This window comes from Ruditapes philippinarum, unplaced genomic scaffold, assembly GCF_026571515.1.
Source record: "Ruditapes philippinarum isolate M1 unplaced genomic scaffold, ASM2657151v2 ctg1790_1_1_1_1, whole genome shotgun sequence".
Classification (NCBI taxonomy): Eukaryota; Metazoa; Mollusca; class Bivalvia; order Venerida; family Veneridae; genus Ruditapes; species Ruditapes philippinarum.
Window position 1 is genome coordinate 185,516 of NW_026860466.1, and position 21,254 is coordinate 206,769.

The following is a 21,254-nucleotide window of genomic DNA, read 5'->3' on the forward strand; positions in this document are numbered from 1 at the left end:
AGTAAATACTGACCATTTACACAACATACTCTTTAAATTAATCTATTCTTATTCAAATTTTGAAGTGACTTGTTGCTTGAAAAAAAAGATAAACATAAAAATACAATAAGTTCAATGTGGAAAAAAGTATTTGCAACGATTTGCCAACTTTAAGGATATTCATATTAACTCAACACCCGTTGTTTTACATGCTTGAACAGAACGAATCTAGAAAACTAAAAATCAATTCCTCAGATATAATACATGTAATATTTCAGATTCCAAAAGATAAAATTTCACGCATGTCGAGTAGATTTTGCTAATTTAATATTAAATGCAATTATGAAAGCAGCATGCCTCCAGATTCGTGGAAATTTTTAAGAACATTTTTAAAATGTTTCAAAAGGTAAATATATAAAAATAAAAGTGAACCAAGAAACTACCTATACAAATAACACTTGATATCTACAAATATTACTATAAATAGGTCAAAATATGCAAAATAGCCCTCACTGCGTTTTTCATGCAGCAGAAATATGGTGATATATACTTCAAAAACAGTCATTATTTTCATATAACATGTAAACTATTTCTTGAATTGTGAATATCTCTACTTTTCTTACAATCATTTTTCTTGAGGCTGATTTTCTTGAAATCTTTTGACTCATCTGGATGCGTTCGGCTTTGAAAGCAATAGTGGTAAATTCATTATGTTGCCTTTTTAGTTAAAGGGAAAATACCAATTAATTGAAACACTAGTAACGTTTTAATCAGAAATTATTTATTAATCTTTTATAATTAGATTATTTGAGTAATAACGCATTTAGATTGAGATTTTGTTTGAAACAATCAAGAAAATGCATGCATAATTTATCATTTGCAAGGAATAATTGACAATGCTTACTTAATTAAAAATTAGTTTTTTAAGCCAACGCTTATTCAAATAGAATATATAGGCCATATCGAAATATAAGTAAGAACATCTTCAACATCCTCAAGTGTTCCCTTTCTAAAAATTATATATTAATAAATAGGCAAGTTCATCCTTGTGGTTTATACATGCACATTATGGACAAGTCTGATTTTATCAAAATATTGTTGCCTTTCACAAAATATCACTAAAATTAAATTAAATTACTAATACAATGTATTACTAAAATCTTTTGTTATGGCATGTTTGTTCTTGTACGTGCAAGTGTAAAATAACAAATACAATATATTTCTAACCCCCTTTACTTAATTGACTGTGAGTTACTAAGATTGGTGAAGCAGGCCTCTTCTTTTACTAATAAACCAGGTAGGTCGAACACAACTTGTCAATTTTATTTTAACAAACAAATAAAAACGAAAAAAATATGTCAGTGTTATATCATTTCTATTTTTCTATAATACAAAGTTGTAAATTATCGCAAGCAGTAATTGCATAGATGTAATTGTCTGAAAAGTCTTAAATTTTATGTATGACAGCAGGATAGAGGCACAAATACAAATATGTAGATATTCACCCCTTAGTAGAGGAGGTATATAAAACGTACATATGATCCTATCGTATTCTCATACAAATAATATGTTTTGTTTTCGGTGAATTACAATTCCAACATTTAAATGCAGTAATATTTGCATACATGTACTTTTTGAAAATTCTTGATCTTTATGTATAATCCAATATGTACTTTAAGTAAACGACACGACCTTGTAGCCCAGAAATTTCTTATACAGGAAATATCTTATAAAGACACCTGCAAGAGATAACATAACACTTGTATAATATACAAAAATAAACCAACTCTGTATACTTTACTTGTATCAGGAAAAAAGAACACTTTATTGGTTAGTCTTTCGGATGTGACATTGCAATACATCTTATTCGCCCCCGTAAAATCTACAGAAAACTATTGTTAATCTGTAACTTATTTAGAAAGAGGCACAACAGACAAAATATATCATTTAATTCAATAACTTTGGTAGGAAAGGCTAATATAAGTCAGTGAAGTGACAGACAGAACGCTCAATAAAATATTTCCTTGTGGATAGCATACTGTTTAATTGCGTTTCTCCAACACATGAAAAGTGTCAAACTAAATAAGATAAATAAATTGAAAAAAAATGCATTCTATAAAACTTGTTAACAAAATAAAATTAGACAAATAACTACGAGGATAGATCAAAAAGTTCTTGGCCCGATGTACTTCCGGTAGTCAGAGAACCCAACTTATGGTCTTACTTTTCAAAATAATCGCCCTCTACATCAATGCACTTTGCCCACCTGTGCTCCAACTTGGTTAACCCTTCAAAATAGAACTCTCTATTTTGGTCCTCAAAGAACTCATTGACCGCCTCCATGACACCTTCATTGCTTCCAAAACGTCTACCACGAAGCTTGGTTTTCAGTTTCGCAAAGAAATAGAAGTCAGAAGGAGCCATGTCCGGAGAATATGGGGGATGGAGAAGAATTTCAAAGCCACAGTCAGTTGCAGCAGCCATCGCAACTTTGGATGTGTGCCCATTGCCGTGCCGGAGAAGAACGCCTTGAGTCAGTTTGCCCCTCCTTTTACACGCGATTTCTTGGTGCAGGCGTCTAAATTTGTCTGCATAGTACGCACCGTTTTTGGTACAACCTTGCTCAAGATAATCAATCATGATTATCCCCTGACTATTTCAAAATGATAAAGCTATCATCGTCGCTGCTGATGGCACCCTCTTGAATTTCTTCGAAGGGGATAAGCCAGGGTGCTCCCACTGCATGCTCTGTGTTTAGCAAAATTGATATGCCTAGAAATCCCTTGTAATGGCAACGTGCAAAAGGATAACCACTTCGTGCACTTTAATTTTGTCAGGAAAAAGGAACACTTAATTGGTTTGACTATTGAATGTAACATCGTAATGCTACATCTTACTTTACCCAGTATAATCTACAACCAGTATTTTATTTAGATTGGTACATGACAGAGAAAACTTTTAATTCAATAACCATGACTAGAAAGGCTAATATACGACAAGAAACTAACTATAGATAGAATGCCCTTCAAAATCCTCCTTTTTGCTTCCTTGTGGATGGCTCATTGTTTCAAAATGTGTGAAACACTTTCTTTAACAAGTTAACATTGAATTTATCTATTTATCTTTAAATGCTCTATGTCTTGTGGTGTAAAATATAAATGCAATCAATAAAAAATAAACAAAAATAAAAATGTAAGAAATGATTTTTTTTTATATAATACAATGATCATTCATTTTAAAAAGTGTATATTTACTCTTTGTTTAATTATCTTAAAAGCTTTTTATATGTTCTTACTTTAATTTTCAGATTTCGTAAATGGGACGTGTATTGAAACTTTTCCTCCAGTTTTATTTCCAATCGTTCTGTAGTTTGAAGGTTTTTTAAATGCATCTTTCATATGCAAAACAACGAAAGAAATATAGTGTCATCCAATTCGCAATTAGATATATTAAAAATATCTTACAATTTGCTTTTGTTCTCAATTTGAACTATTTGTTCTTAAAACACGGAAATCGATAAGATCCTTGTTTGAACAAACTATCTGGTACAAAATATGTTTACCCTTCTAACCAATATATAATAAAGCAGGTATTTAAACAAGCATCCTATATATTAATTCAACTGACTTATTCAAATCTATATGGTATTAGACAAAGCACAAATTGTATGAACATTTTAGCAACACACATTTTCAAATCTGTCACACGACCGACATCAATAAAAGTACTTTTTAACAGTCGAGTCAATGACATGACCTTTCAATCGACAAAATGTCATTTCTGTCCGGACTATTGTAATCATAAGCGGACGACAAGTTATTCTGATATAATTACCCTCCTACATAAAAACGTAATAGCTATAAAAATCATTAAGAATAAAACATAATGTAATCATAACAGTACATTTATTTAGGCTTATAAATGGTATTTTCCTTAACTGGCACTTTCACTTTTACATTCAATGTACAGATCGAAAAACAATTGTTAACTTTATAAATAGTTATCCCTGTATTTCTAAAGTTATAATTTTATTCCATCCCTACTCTTTTTATACTTCTACGTACTTTCATTTGGTAATGATAATTGCATCAAAAATTATCGGTATATCAATAGAACTTTGAAAATTTGAATTTATCAAAGACATACAATAGCAACAGTACCATAGAGACCCACTAACGGCAATATCAATAAAACTATTCAGTAAATTTTAACTACAAAAAAGTATCATTGAATTGGCGTATTACGTGTTTAATGCGTTTTCTATATTTTCTCATTTATCTTTGTTAATTATTCTACGTACTATCATTATAAAAGTATTATTGCCTCAATAAATACCGCTATATCAATAAAAGTAAAATATTGCTTTTATAAAAGCAACGTGTTAGAAAAAAATGATACCAAGTTCCGTCTATAGAACATCAATGTTAATAAAATAAGCATTTTAATATGTCTAAGTAGAGTATTCATGTATGTTTTAAAAAGAACAGAAACATTATTTGTTTTATCTCTATTAAGAATCGACCATAAGATTATGGATTATTAAATCTTAAAAAAAAACATTTCATTAGATATACATTATAGTTCTATACCCTTTCAAAGTACCCCTGTACGTCAAAGTGCACTCATCTTCAAATGACTTTTTGTTGCTTTTTTACTTGTTTAAAACTGTACTCAAATTAGATGAATACCTTAAATACGAAAGGTTTTCTTCATTGATATGTCACTTATCACCACCCGCTGTTTTTAAAAGCATCAAATTAAAATCTAAACAGAGCTAATCTTGTAAATTGAAAATCAATGCTCCTGGTACAATATATCAGATTCCACAGGATAAAATTTCACGCATGTTGGATAGATTTTTGCTCATAAATCCATATTAAATATCGTTATCAAAAGCAATGACGGCGAATTTATGATATTGCCTATTCAATGAAGAGACAAAAAAGCAATCATAAAGAAATAAATCTGAACTTGTAAAATGTGATATCATCGGATATTTTATTTAAAAAAAAAAACTTTGCATATTCATACGATATTTATCTTTTACAAGATGCTTTCGATAATTTCGGATTTCGAAATTAATTTACCAGGGAAAAACTTTAATTAGAAATGTAGAAAGTGCATGCGATATTAATTATATTACATGATTTAGCTCTTGGTTGTAATTATATCTGATTATTTTGTAATTATATCTGATTATAAACACGGTTGATTTTGTCAGCAAAAGAAATTTTTATTATCCTTCCAGATTTTTTCCGCCTTTTTGATTGGATATTGATCAACCGAAAGAAATTGATATAACCGAGCCAGACGGGTAATATACACACTAATTTTCCCCGTTTGGTACCCAACGTTGTAAACAACATGCGCTGAGGTGATGCGCGTACGGTTCGATTTTACGCGGTGTAAATTCCGATTTAAAAGCACTTTTTAACTGTCAAATGATCAATATTTACCAAAGTAGAGTAATGATACATATTACCATCAGTATCGAAAACAAATATGACCTTGTGAAAGCTTGATATTAATTACAAAAAAGTGCGTTCAATAGACTACTCCTTTTCTCTTGTTTACTTTCGTAAGGTACGGGAAAAATACGTCATGTATTTATGTGACGTCATGTTGTGACGAAGAGGTATCCTAAAGGGAATCTTATTTCGACGTTTCATTTGAAACAGCAATGATTTTTTTAAAAAATCGTCTAAACTCGGCAGGGGAAGGGTAATTAAATTATTATTTTGATTTTGGAGTGATATATGTGGATATATTACCTGTCAAGATAAAATATCACTCTCGCCTAACGGCTCGGGTGATATAAAATCTTAACAGGTAATATATCCACATATATCACTCCAAAACCAAAATAACATATAATATGCGTTATTAAATTAACACGCTATTGAAGCAAGTATTTCTTGTGACTGAGGGGTTGCCTTTAACGTGTAAGGCACCGATTATACATATGCGATCGTACGTGGCAACTAAAATTGGTTCCAATAACTGGAGTCTATGCATCTCTTAACTCCATCAGGTGAGGGGGTTTTGACCCCTGGTGTTGCTTTCAAATCATCTTTCCTGTTTGGAGTCATAAGACCTAAGTTGTGTTGGTGTTGCAGAAAAAAAAAAGTTGCAAGTTTTTAAAAGAAAAGTATTATTTATAACAATATCGCCTAGATTAAGAACTTCTTCGATGACATTCAATATATATAAAAACTAGAAATGTATCCGTAAGACACGGTTGCTTCTTTGTTCCACTGTTTTGTCAGTCTAGGAGCTGACAGCATGAAAGCTGGACGGCGTGACAGCCTGAAAGTAGGACGACGTGACAGTATGAAAGCAGGACGACGTGATAGTATGAAAGCAGGACGGCGTGATATCGTGATTGCGTGAAAGCAGGACAGCGTGACACCGTGAAAGCAGGACAGCGTGAAAGCAGTACAGCGTGACACCGTGAAAGAAGTACAGCGTGACACCGTGAAAACAGGACAGTGTGACACCGTGAAAGCAGGACAGCGTGACACCGTGAAAGAAGTACAGCGTGACACCGTGAAAGCAGGACAGTGTGACACCGTGAAAGCAGGACAGCGTGAGACCGTGAAAAGCAGGACAGCGTGACACCCTGAAAGCAGTACAGCGTGACACCGTGGAAGAAGTACAGCGTGATACCGTGAAAGCAGGACAGTGTGACACCGTGAAAGCAGTACAGCGTGACACCGTGGAAGAAGTACAGCGTGAGACCGTGAAAGAAGTACAGCGTGACACCGTGAAAGCAGGACAGCGTGACACCGTGAAAGAAGGACAGCGTGACACCGTGAAAGAAGTACAGCGTGACACCGTGAAAGCAGGACAGTGTGACACCGTGAAAGTAGGACAGCGTGAGACCGTGAAAGAAGTACAGCGTGAGACCGTGAAAGCAGGACAGTGTGACACCGTGAAAGCAGGACAGCGTGACACCGTGAAAGAAGTACAGCGTGACACCATGAAAGAAGTACAGCGTGACACCGTGAAAGCAGGACAGTGTGACACCTTGAAAGCAGTACAGCGTGAGACCGTGAAAGAAGTACAGCGTGACACCGTGAAAGCAGGACAGTGTGACACCGTGAAAGCAGGACAGCGTGAGACCGTGAAAGAAGTACAGCGTGAGACCGTGAAAGCAGGACAGTGTGACACCGTGAAAGCAGGACAGCGTGAGACCGTGAAAGAAGTACAGCGTGAGACCGTGAAAGCAGGACAGTGTGACACCGTGAAAGCAGGACAGCGTGACACCCTGAAAGAAGTACAGCGTGACACCATGAAAGCAGGACAGTGTGACACCGTGAAAGCAGGACAGCGTGACACCGTGAAAGAAGTACAGCGTGACACCATGAAAGAAGTACAGCGTGACATCGTGAAAGCAGGACAGCGTGACACCCTGAAAGAAGTACAGCGTGACACCGTGAAAGCAGTACAGCGTGACACCGTGAAAGCAGGACAGCGTGACACCGTGAAAGCAGGACAGCGTGACACCGTGAAAGCAGGACAGCGTGACACCCTGAAAGAAGTACAGCGTGACACCATGAAAGCAGGACAGCGTGACATCGTGAAAGCAGGACAGCGTGACACCCTGAAAGAAGTACAGCGTGACACCGTGAAAGCAGGACAGTGTGACACCGTGAAAGCAGGACAGCGTGACACCGTGAAAGAAGTACAGCGTGAGACCGTGAAAGCAGGACAGCGGGACAACGAAACGTACGCACAAAGGGCAATTTCTATATATATTTATCTCTAATTAGAAGGGGTACAAGTTAAAAATTAACGTGTGTTTCTTTCTTATTCTCACACAAATCAAATGTTATGTTTATTTTCAGTGAGTTACAATTCCAACATTTAAATGTTACATGTTTGATTTGTATAATTGCACATTTCATGAATCATAACTCTTTAAGAATGTACGTTTGTAGCAACATATACAAATCTTATATGCAAAAGCAGCAAAAGAAAATAACTCTTATTTGACGATATTTCAATGTTGCATTGCCATACATTTAACACGCCCCCGTAGAATATACTGAAAAGGATTAATAACCAGTAACTTATTTAGATTGCCGCGTTACAGACAACATTGTTATTTAATTCAATAACCTAAACCAATGTATGTCAAAAGATGTGAAAGACATGACATGACGCCTTCTTAAACAGTCACGTTTTCTCGCTCATTTATAGATGGATTTATTATTCAAGATGTATGAAATATTTAAACTGATAAACGGTGGATAACTTATTGGTATTTGAGCTTATTCTTTACATTGGCTCTAGTTGTGTTGGTGCGCCGTAAAACCAAACCAAACAAATTTATCTCTTAATGTATATAATTAGATCTGTTCAAAACAATAGTGAAAATAAAGTTAGTTTCCCCTAAAATGCTATAAAGATCAAATAACAAGAGAGTAAAAGCATACATTGGTGTCTAGTAAACCTTAGGAAAAGCAAACGAGCGTTTGTGAAGCTTCTCATTCCAGAACCAAAGGGAGGTAACACCGGTATGCTCTTAGAAAAAGTAGAACTTACGAGTAACATACCATTTCATGAATTAATTTAGATCTTGTTTTTAATTAATATAATGATTTGATATATATTATTACAGTTTTATTTTGTTTTGACCATACTGATATATATAGAGTATGTCAGCTGATCAAATCGCATGACATATATTTGCTTCTAAAGGGTATAAGGTTATGTCTTATGATTCTTTTTATTAAATTAAATTATGTTGTGTGGAATAAAGAGATCATTATACATTGATACATTGGCCTTTATCTGACTCGGCTATAGGTTTGGCAGCTGTGTACTCGTCCAATAGAAATCAGTATTGTACTCAACAATGTTTAGTACTTAATAACCTCATATTGTAAAAAATACATTTTAAAACAACGCAACAATAATTACCTTGTCACAACCGTTTCATGCTTTATGGCCTCCTCACACTTCTTTCGATGGTCGTCCAGCAAAGTCCGTTGTCGCATCATCTATGAAAAAATAATGAGATATTGTACCAACGTAAATTATTCAAAAGATATTTCAGTCTATACTATTATTATGGTAGCTGATTTGTGCCATGTCGTGTTTTCGCAAACGAATTTACGGCAAAGTCAACATTTCACTTTGTCGTATTTTCATGTTTATTTTGGCGCCCCGCGGTGCGACAATACGACATGTCACAAATCAACCACCAATATTTAACCTGAACATGTACATGAGTATGTGGTTTTGTGTGGTAAAACTTTACATGCACACTGTTTATACATGTATCCTCAAATGTGGCAACTTTGAGTGGAACAACACAATCGTTATTTTATGTTATTAAAGTCTTTTACATTTAACATAGAATTCTAAAGACTCAAATTGCAGATTTGGTGAGATAAAGTACATTACTTTGTGTGACAAACATTCGAGAACCAAATTTACATGAGATATGAGTCCAGTTTAAATCAAAGGGCTGCAAGCTCTGTGGTATTTTCTGATCTTTGCAATCTAAATCATACTGACTATCTGTATGTATTTTCCTATATAGGTTTATTTTTATATACTATAATTCATCTTTCGCAGCGACTGCGTTAAGATTTTTTTTCTATAACAGTTTGAGATTGATACATATGGAATTTTGCATGACTAGAGTTGCATCAAAAATCATTTTTTATGACAGCCGCACTTTATCCTTGCATATCGTGGCTACTTCCTTAAAAAAGACACTTCAAAAAAAAAAGTTGCCTCGACTAGGATTTGAACCTTAAATTAGGCCTCTCACACCCTAAACGAGCGCGATACCCCTGCACCACGGTGAAGTAATACGTAATATGTAGCCTGATTGTACATTGTACATTGTAATTCTAAACTGAGAATTTCCATTTCGTGTTTGTAATCCTTATCAATTTCGAGGTATTTTGTTCACGATAAACCTGTTTAACACTGATAAAAATAATTTAGCGAAAATCTTCTCGCCAAAACAGTCCGACATGTATATATTCCACTACTCGGCAGTCAGATTTATTTGTATACTACGCCCTGGAGTATTCAGTAATCGACATAGCTAAAAATAGCATTTTCATTGATTAAAATGATATTCATCCGCGAAATTTGTGATTGTAACCTCATATTTCTATTGACTAATCTGAACTTTCAATGCACTGTAATTCGTTAAATGCCTACATTAAAAATTATTCTGTCTTTTAAATTGCTGGTTTTTAAGCAGTTTTAAGTAAGAACTACTTTGCGTTGTTAGGTCTGTTAGGAAATTTTGTGTTAGACCGTGGATGTTAGCTATGTATTTACTGATCTTGCGATCAGAAAATACAAAAACGGTTGTGATCAAAATAATTCAAAGATCGATATTTGCTGACTTACAGGTTTATAAATATTTTGCAAGAAATAGGGAAACCAATAAACTCAATGAATGGGCTATGGTGTATGGGCAATCGGTTTCAGCAAAGAACATCGATGACCTTAGTGTCGTTTTAACAAGACTGATGACTGTTAGAAGATAAAATACTGTGAATGTGAAAATACAAGATACATGAAAGAGGTATTGTGAGCTACAGATATATCTAAAAGGGGTTCAGAAATGTTGACCGAAAATATTTACTACCCAAACGTTTCAAAACAGAGAAAGATAGTGATCGAAAAAGCAAGGAACACATTCAATGCCACACGTTTCTTAAATACAAGAGCAAAACGAATCTTGAAAATATCTAAGACAGGCAAGTTGAGTACAGATTACAAAAATATGTCCACCGAAAATGTAAACGTGCCCGACAAATTTTATGTAAATTATCAATATCTAAAGTGAATTGGTCTATAATGGAAGGCCTGTACTACAATTATTATTATTTAGTATCATACATGTATATAACAACAAACAACGACCTTAATATATATCAACGTTGTCGGCAAGTGTGAGATACATGATCCGGTATTGTATATATTCATACAGCAGATAATAAGTTGTTCTTGAACAAAATATTATTATTCATCATATTCGAATGTTTGTACTAAATCTGTAGAACTTGATCAACGATAGTTTACAAGTAATAATTTATGAGAATATCCAAATGATACATTTCCATTGTTTTTATCTATGTTTAAAATACTTATGGAAGCTGTGCCCCATGTAGACCAATCCAATTTAAACAATACATGCCAAATATGAAACATGTATCATACAAATGTAATTGCAACATTCAAACACTCTACTCGTATGCACAACAATTCGTGTGGGTAACTTACACACAACACTACGTAACTATCAAAATACCATAAAAAAGAGAGCCACTTTTGGTAAAAAAGCCAGACATAGCCTTGAGGTTACAGCAAGTGTTGTTCTTATCACTTTGATAAGGTCGGAGATATGATATTCCCTGAATTGCATTACAATGTACCAACCTCCTTCTGGCAAGTCAGTCTGAAATCCTCTACTTCCCGCCAAAGCGTGTTAATTTCGTCTTTATATATCTGTCGACATTCCTCGATGGGCATTTCTTGGAAGTCACGGATGCCGTTTGGTGTGTGATTTCTTTGATTTTTCTCTCTCCCTTCTACAACAGGCATCACGTGATTGATGTTGCTGTTGATGTTGTTGTTACTTGATGGAAGACAGCCACGTTCTCTAGAGAATGTTTTCTCGGGGGACTGATTGCAGGATGGCTGTAAAGAAATGTATTTTGTAAACAATTAATCGTTTGTACATAGTAACCATAATTAATCATATTAAAATGGTTACTTAATCATATTAAGTTTTATACTAAATCGTTTACTAAATTTATCATTTACATTTCTGTGTGGATCATATTCACTAAAGCTTTAATACGAGTATGTATAAACTAACTAAAAGGTCATCATCAGCTGAAAGCTATATGCATGATATAATTATTTAAATCATTTTTATTGAAGTCATCTTGCCATTTTCTAGGCACGTTCATGTTGTTTTGTTGTTGTTGTTTTGTGGGGGAAGGGTTCAAAATAGTCAAATAGTGCTTACATCTGTGTATGGTTCATTCTAAGTGAACGCGTGATCAAAACAAATTAATTAAAAGGTTTGGCTACATCACGTACTTAAATTTTACTGAGAGAACCTTGTAATGTTCAACGACATGTATATACAAAGAACGCCGAAGAAGCCAAATTGAGGACGTACGTCCCAATAGCACGTGTCTGTTTACAGCATATGTTTTAATTGCGTCATGTCTGCTGATCCATTAATTAATGTTTGATAATAGTATATTGAAAGTCGACGCATGCGCAAATAAACTGTCATATCTCTCCCAAGAGTATTCTGCCTACGAAATTTCAAAAACCATCGCTGCTGATTGAAAAGGAATGCTTATTGATGCACGCATTCTATTATTTATTGATTGAATTTCTATGGTGCCATACACCATAAGCTTGCTTAATACTAGTATATCAAAATGAAATCTCAGCGTGGCAGCATACAATGATTATGATAAGCATGAATAAAAATGATGATTACAGTTACATACGTCTTTTAGACAATTCGAGAGTTTACCTATAAGAGAAGTTGTTTCGCAATACGTGCGAATTCATATTTTGGATAACCGAGCGAAAAGAGTATCTTAGACTGAAAAATGACTATTTAGTTAATACAGTTATGGTGTTACTTAAAAATAACCCTTTGCACTCTTGAATCGAGCCGTTTCCGTTGATCTCCTGTTTTGGCTAGTCATATTTTAAGTGTACATAGAGTATAATATGAGCCGCGTCACGACAAAACCAACATAATGGGTTTGCGACCAGCATGGATCCAGACCAGCCTGCGCCTCCGCGCAGTCTGATCAGGATCCACGCTGTTCGCTATCAGTTTCTCTACTTGTTATAGGGTTTGTAAGCGAACAGCATGGATCCTGATCAGACTGCGCGGATGCGCAGGCTGGTCTGGATCCATGCTGGTCGCAAACGTATCATGTTGGTTTTGTCGTGACACGGCTCATATATACCTGGGTACTTTGAACACAAACATTTTAGATACATGCATTCTTTATGGCTTCAATTCTGGAAGAAAGGTTCTACATACTTATTAAGCTATTCATTTATACTTTAAAAATATAAGTGTCTACTTGAAATTGTTTGTATATTGTACCATATAAGATACGTTTTTAGACAAAGCAAAGTTTGACATAATTTAGTGTTTAGTAACGCAGTAGAAATATGGTGAAAAATATTGCAAAATCAACCATAAATCGCACATATCGTGGAAATTATATAAATTATTTTATCTTGAGTCTATTTACTTTTCTTAAAATATCAGTACTTTCTTCTCAATTTTAATTTTCTTAAAATATTTTGGCTCATCTGGAGGCATGCGGCTTTAGATACGTGTAAACTAAACCTAACAGGAAAAGGGAGTTAAGATGTCGAAGGGATATGAATTTCTTTCTTCTTTTTTTTTAGAAATAAAAAGAAATGCTTTGCTACAGCGGTCATTGTCCATTTATTATGAATTTGTGAAGATGCTCACCTTTGTAAAGCGTTTGGATGGAGGGCTTGCTTTTGGCGTAGGACTGCGTCTAGCCAGTATTTGAGTAATGTCCCCATTTAAGGCTACATCTTTAGTATGTGGGTAAACCTGAAAACAATAACAAAATATCAATGTAAAATCAAAAGCCCTTCCATCAATTTTACAAAAAGGGCAAAAGCCTTCCCATCCATTCTTTTCTTATATCTGTAAATTTCATAGGATGGCTTTTGTCTTAAATGTATATTTCATGCAACTTGTAAATGTCATTGAAGCCTTTTGAAGCCTTTTGTCCACTGTGTCACTTGTTGGAGGGCTTTTGTCCGTTTACCATTGAATGTTCCTTTGACTTTGGTCGCATTGCAGTTTTATTGATTGATTTTGGCTGTTTCTAAGCAGAAACGGTTTTAAGATTGACCTATGAGGAGTAACTAATATTTAAATTATACTTTGCCAGTAAAAAAAATCTTGGCCATAATGTCACCAAAATTATATACTGTATTAAGTAGGAGTGAGTGACGCTCGAAATATTTTTTTTCTTAATTAAGTTTCCACTGAAAAATTTATGCAGGTCTAAATCATCTTGACCGTTAAGCTGTCTCGACTTAAAACAAATTATTTTCAATGCCACTTTTATAAATCTATAGATATACATGTAATGATTAATAAATTATTTAAGTGTATAAAGCTATAAATCTGCTGCAAAAGTTAAGTTTCGATTATTTTAAGGATTAATGCCTGTGGAAGATATATGGTAGTTTATATTTCAAAAGCGAATGGCGCATGCAAGAAATTATTTCGTTCCGGAATTTTTAATTATGTTTACGTACAAAATTCATGGGTGATAAATAACAGAGACGTTTAAAGATCATGTAACACATTTTTTCATGTTTGTTTTTTTCCCATAAATATAATGCTCAAATTAAGATTTGTCAATATTGTAAGTTCCAATAAGCATTATTTATAAAGATATTACCGAATTTAACATTTCATGTAAATAAAGGGACGTAATTAGAAATTTATTTTCTATAATTCTAAGTCAAAATTTCCAATAAGAAATGTCAAAATTTCCAATAAGAAATGAATGGATATAATTAATTGATTAAATATAATGTGCACAAATATTTGCAGTACACATTTTACATATTATTTGATGTTTGAAAATTGTTTTATTTGCGTAATTATATACATATATAATTTTTTGCAAGTGTGGTATACACACAGTAACAATATCAATCACTAAACATACAGGATCTTTAATGTTACAGTACATTCGAGAGTGGTCCATTAGGACTCCATAACACAGCTTCTTTAGTACTTAATCTGATTGAATAAATATACGAAAGACCTATGGGACATTTCAGCTTCATGAATTTTCTATTTCATCTTCGTGAATTCACAATTTTAACTCCGTGAATTCACGTTTTGCAAGATACGTTATTCACGAATTCCCAATTTCAGCTTCATTAATTCACGATTTCGACTTCTGAAATTCACGATTTCAACTTCACGAATTCACGATTTCAAATTCATTGATTTCAGTTTCACAAATTCACTTTTTTTCAAGGTTATGAATTCACGATTATAACTTTCACGATTCCAGCTGATTTCAACTTCACGAATTCACGGTTTCAACTTCATTGATTTCAACTTCACGAATTACAACGTCATTAGTTGTAATCGTGAATTCGTAAATTTAATAACATGAATTCATGAAATTATTATGTCCCCATCGGTCTTTCGTAAAAATACATTAAAAGTATGAATGGAGGAGACTTGTCCAGGAAATACGTGATTAACGTGAACATATGAACATTTTTTTACGTTCCGAGTGTGCGTGACTCCCTTCAATTACATGGTGCACCATAGCGCGTTGCAAGTATTTTAATGTAATTTGGCTGCAGTTGTCCGTATTGAGTTATAGAATTAACGATAATACGGATATTTATCAGCGATAGTTGATTTCCTAGATGGCTGATAAACACTTGTGGTTATGGTTTAAGCGTGTACCAGATCTTAACTTTTCCACTTAGTAAAATTAGCTTCGAGAAAACACTTCTATTTATTTAGCTCGGTGTTTTAGTACCGTATGTGTTCGCAAGTTAGCTATTTAAAATGAAAAAAAAACGTTTCGGAAAGCTTCTTTTTTTTCAATTGTACATAAGCATAACCTAGAAATATCATTATAAAATTATGCATACCCAAGTTATCTTTTTTTACATTTACGCAAATTCAACACTTCTAGTTTCTATGGTGGCTGAGCCATGTCGTATTTTCGATCTGCGGTGCGCCATACGAAAGCACGAAAATACGACAAAGTAACCACTTTTCGCCTGGCGCCCCGCATAGCGAAATTACGACAAAGTGGTCACATTGTCGTATTTTCGCGTTTTCGCCTGGCACCCGCGAAGCGAAAGCCAAACACAAGTATACGAAAAAGTTATCACTTTGTCGAATTTTCGTGCCCACTCCTCACCCGAAAAATGGAAGTACAACAAAATGATCACTCTTTTGTATGTTCGTGTTTTTCGCTAAGAAAAAATATGACATGGAACAAATCAACCATCATACGTTACATTATTTATGCAAAGTCAAGGTATCTCATACATACAGTTGAAACAATAAACAATTTTTAAGGTTACAAAAAAGGGTCATGTTATTACCATTATATAAATTGGAGCTTATCGATTGTTTTAAAGCTTTGACGCACTGTGTTAATAATTAATTTTGATGTTACAGTCATATTCTAGAATATTGGATTATTCAATGAATTATGGGGGAACAATGTTCCAAATTCCCCTGACAAACATTCTAATAGCATTGTGTCTTTGATATATAACCTGTGTTTTTAGTTTCTTTATTTGTTATTCTGATGTTCCCTTTGATCTACTGCCATAAACCATAAATTGCATAATTTCATTTCAATGCTGCACTGTGTTTGTATGTTCGTTTAGGGTTAGTTCAACTTTTGGTGCTCTATTTTATAACGAGTCTTCCTTAATTCTGTTTCAGTCCTACAGTGCTTTTCTACGAGATTCAACAATAATTATACACACCACTAGCATTAGAAACACCTTCAATGAAATCATTAAGGATAAAACATGTGTGGCGTATGAACAAAACCCAGCAAATCCGATGTCAAACCAGCAAATCCAATGTACAGTTAGCAAATATGGTGTCAAGCTAGCAAATATTGTGTCAAGTTTGCAATCCGACGTCAAGCTAGCTAATCTGGTGTCAAACTTGCAATCCGGTGTGAAGCTAGTAAGTCTGGTGCCAACCTAGCGTGTATCACAAAAAACTGCAAATCTGGAGTCAAAATAATAAGTATGATGCCAAATCAAACCAGCAAATCTGGTGTAAAAACTGATGTAAAGTAGCAAATCTGGTGTCAAATCTGATATAAAGTAGCAAATATGCGGTGTCAAATGTGATATAAAGTAGCGATCTGTGGTGTAAAATCTGATATAAAATAGCAAATATGTGGTGTCAAATCTGATATAAAATAGCAAATATGTGGTGTCAAATCTGATATAAAATAGCAAATATGTGGTGTCAAATCTGATGTGAAGTAGCAAATCTGATGTGAAACTAGCAAATACGATAACAAACTTGCAAATTTTGTGACCAACTAGCAAATCTAATATAAATCTAGCATGCCATACCCCACCCCTCTTGAAACGGATGGATAGTATATCACATTAGAACAAACTACAAAAGTAAAAAGTTGCCACAAACTTGTACTTTATTATCAGTAAATTAATATGAATAAATGTATAATCAGATCATAGTTTAAAGATGTTCATTTCAGCTCTATTATAATAAAAGCTTGATGTTTATTTGAAATTACTCTTGAATTTACTATTAATTGTATCATCTGAGAAATCACGGTCCTCGCGCCAGTAGCGCCCATTGGTTGAGAGGTAAACATCTTCACCACTAGGCCACCACTCCAGCTACTTTTCAGTTGAGAAGTTAATCTAATCTAACAATTAACCATTACCACGCTCAATATTTTAAATGAACTTGTCCATCTTTCAATCTCGGCCTAACCATTTATCAGTTTAAGGGGTAGCTTTAAAAAATGTACAGACGGAAAAGCGGCAGTGTAAACCATGGTCAGATGGTACAGATCTGCCGACTGAACTTGGTCTGCACTGGTTTGTATGGGTAGAATAAGTTTCCACTTGCAGGCTAAGGATTAAAGCTGCACCCCTCCAGATTCATGCTATTTGTCACGAAATTTTTGAAAATTGATCAAAAAGTAAATTATTGTCAAGTGAATAAAGAAAATAGTTTTCACATGGCAAACAACGCTTACCATTCATGTAAAATACCAAAATGAGGTCAAAATATGCAAAATTAGCTCTGTGTTAGTATAAAGTAAACAGACAAGCCACACAAACACGAACATTCAGAAATTATTTATTGCATACATTGTACGTTTCGGCTATATGCCTTTTTTAAGTAAAAGTAGAAATATGGTGTACATTATATATTATACCAATTAACTTGAATTATTTTACTTTTTACTTTTTTCTCAAGTATGATTTTTTTTTTTTGAAATAGTATGGTTCATTTGGAGGCTTTCAGCTTTAAACATCAGTACAATTCATTAGAAAAGATTTCTTAAATATAAGGACATGGCGTCTGCCCATTGGTAATACTTACTTCAAATAAAGAACTCAAAGTGTAAATATGTCCCCAGTTATTGGCATCTATGACACGCCGTTTGACCTATACTGTATACTTTATTATCTAATATTGATATATATTAAGTCTATTTTTAAACTTGAAATTGGAAAATTATTAAACGATCGACTTAAACATTCATTTTTATTACCTAGTGTACCGAATTTTTATGACAATTGAAATCTCTCTTTATATTAGTATTACTTCTCTAATTTATATGCAAAACGCTGTCACGTGTCATTTTATCATTTTATAAAAATAATTTATTTATTACTGATATAAATTGTTTTCTGTGTAATGAGAGAAATGCGAATGTTCCACAATAGATAGGAAATAAGATTAATAAGAAATAATTTATACTTATATAGAACAGGCGCTCTCTTGCGACGATATAGGTTACGATTCAAAATTTATACTTTCAAATATTTAAAATACATTTGAATCGTTGTAAAGAAAATGAATAAATTAGATAATAAATTATATTAGAAAATAAAATATTATTGCGAATTGCAACATAGTCGCTACATCTACCTTCCACACCCTAATCCCCTCACCGGCCACACCCTCCGACAAAAAGAAAAAAAACAGGCAGCACTGCGATCCTTTCCTCCTCTGACTGTTTCAACTATTTAACAGTTTAGAATATTTATCTGGATACTTCCTATCCCTCTTGCGGGAGGAATTGTACTCGTCGGAAAAAATGGTTTGAGAGAAAGATAAAACTATCAGGATATTGAGAGTCTTTGATGACTTTGAAGTAATGTTTGAAGCAGTATGTCCCCAAATTCACATGCTTATGTTCATGAAAATTTTAAAAATGTATTTAAAAAAAAATATTGTAAAGTGAGCAAAGAAAATAATTCACACATTGCAAACAGCACCCTGCAGTCCATGTAAGTTACCAAAAAAAAGAGGTTAAAATAAGAAAAAATAGTTCCTACTGCGTCTGTAACGCAGTACATATATTGTAATAAATACTGCAAAATCAGTCCTTAATCACACATAACATGTACATTATAACTTGAATCTTTAATTTTTTTTACTTTTCTTAAACGCTTACTACAATTTTTCTTAAGTTTAATTTTTTTGAAAATAGTTTCGCTCATCTGGAAGCATGCAGCTTTTGTTTATTAGCAATACAATATATCATACATTATTTATGAAATATTGAATATTATCATATTTCAGCTTTTCTGTCGTTCTTTCAAAACAAGTCAAAAGCTTTCGAAAGAGCCAATATATAAAACAGGAAGCCAATACGAAACGATTGGGACTGCTACAAGAAATTAGGGGCCAATACTGAAATAGCAGGGTCTATACGATAACGGAACATGTTGGATGTTTTAAACGGTGCTGATACGATTTTTGCTAATTTTAAAATCCAAACTTAAATACAGATTATGACATAAAAGATTATATAATTTCCGTACGAAATACCTCTTAAGGTGTATATTACAACAATTATCTTATGGTGTAAAGATTTTGGCCATGACATAAGTTTTAAAAACTAAATTAACTGAATTGACTATACAAGTATTGTCATTAATAGTTGTTTATATATTTCTGTTTGTTAATCTTCAATTTTAAAGGCCCACTATGACCCAGAAATGCTTTTTTGCAAGAGTAACATATATAGAAGTTAAAATACTACTTTGTTGACATTTTACTACTTTTATGACAAATAATTACATAATTCACATTCAGAGATACTTTTTGCAGGTGATAAGCATGTTACAGCTCTAAAACAATTATTTAAACATTATGAAATTCAGGTTTGTCATTTATAAAGAAGAAAAAGATCTTGTTTCCTAGGCGTAATGTGCCTTGAATAAAGAATTGTTAAATTAAGTGTTTTTGATAATTGAAACTTTCATATTGCCTTTTTTGTTTGTGGGTGTGGACAATCGTTCCAATCGTTTTATGCTCTTTTGATAAAGCCAATTTGGAAGCCTATTTGACAAGATTAAAATATTACTACGTATATAAATCACATTGTTTCAAGATGGTGTTCAAAAAAAGACATTTAAAAACCAATATCGTTGCAGTAATAAAAAATAAACAGTGGAAAATGACATTATAAAGTAGGGAGCACGCCCCGACCCCCTGCAGTGTCCGCAATAAAAGATTAACAATTCTTATATAGAAGTACAACGTAGCTAAGATAGAAAGAATGTACAATTATACCTTTCGCCTATGTGTAGACCTAGCCGACATTTTAATGCCTTCATCGAATCCAAAAATAATTAAGCACGCATAGTTTAAATCCAATTCAGATACAAAAGATCATCCTTTTTAAATCACTTTTCACTTATTAATAACCATTTCTGATAATATTCTATCACCCAGAGCTAAAATTATTTAACTCCTGCCACTTAGCTTTTTTTAATAATAAAACAGACATCAATTCCCAATCAAATACCTTTGAGATAATTAATGAAATGGAAGAATCAGACTATATCGATAGATAATGTGTTTTAAAAAAGCAATCATTACATTGGCAGATGATTGGATTTATGGTTCCATAAATATGAACATCCACTTTTAAAACACTCGTACTTTTATCTGATTATCATTTTTAAATTTGGTAAATATTTGTCCTTTGTATTTCAACCTAGAGTGGCTTAATATATTCTAAAGTCCCATAAATATGTTTAAATGTACATAAGGAATTAGATTTCCAACAGACACCAATATAAACCATCCATTCAATAAATCATGAAGTTTTCTCTCTTTTTTCTTATATACTATAGGGATTATGAAATAAAAGATTATCCGTTTCTATTCGGGCGTAATAGATGTATGTCAACAAAAGTGAAAATTGATTATCGGGTCGTTTCAATTTCCAACAATCGTTATAAACAGAAAGCGTGTTCAATTAAAGATTAGGTTTTTTTGTCTATCGGATAGTGTATTGTATTTCCTCGAGGGCTTCTTCGCCGTTTGTCATTTTACATTAATTTTTCATCTCGGCTGACAAACCAAATGTGACGTATACGGGAAATCTGCCGTTAAAATCTATATGGAAGTTTCTGTTAATGTAATTTAATGTCATGGTAGCTCGAATTAAAAATATCTCGAATTG

The 21,254-nt window shown here is 33.3% G+C and overlaps 1 protein-coding gene across 1 annotated transcript in view; it reads right to left on the reverse strand.

Annotated features, from left to right (window-relative positions):
- LOC132760184 (golgin subfamily A member 6-like protein 22) overlaps positions 1–20,931 on the reverse strand; it is a 75,648-nt gene extending 54,717 nt beyond the window's left edge. Inside the window, exons 1-4 of the mRNA XM_060752098.1 lie at positions 20,357–20,931; positions 13,484–13,591; positions 11,395–11,655; positions 8,905–8,984 (exon numbers count right to left, since the gene is read on the reverse strand). Coding sequence (XP_060608081.1) covers positions 8,905–8,984; positions 11,395–11,655; positions 13,484–13,591; positions 20,357–20,386 — 479 coding nt within the window. The 5' untranslated portion in view covers positions 20,387–20,931. The remainder of the gene's footprint in view (positions 1–8,904; positions 8,985–11,394; positions 11,656–13,483; positions 13,592–20,356) is intronic.
- Between the last annotated feature and the right edge of the window lie 323 nt (positions 20,932–21,254).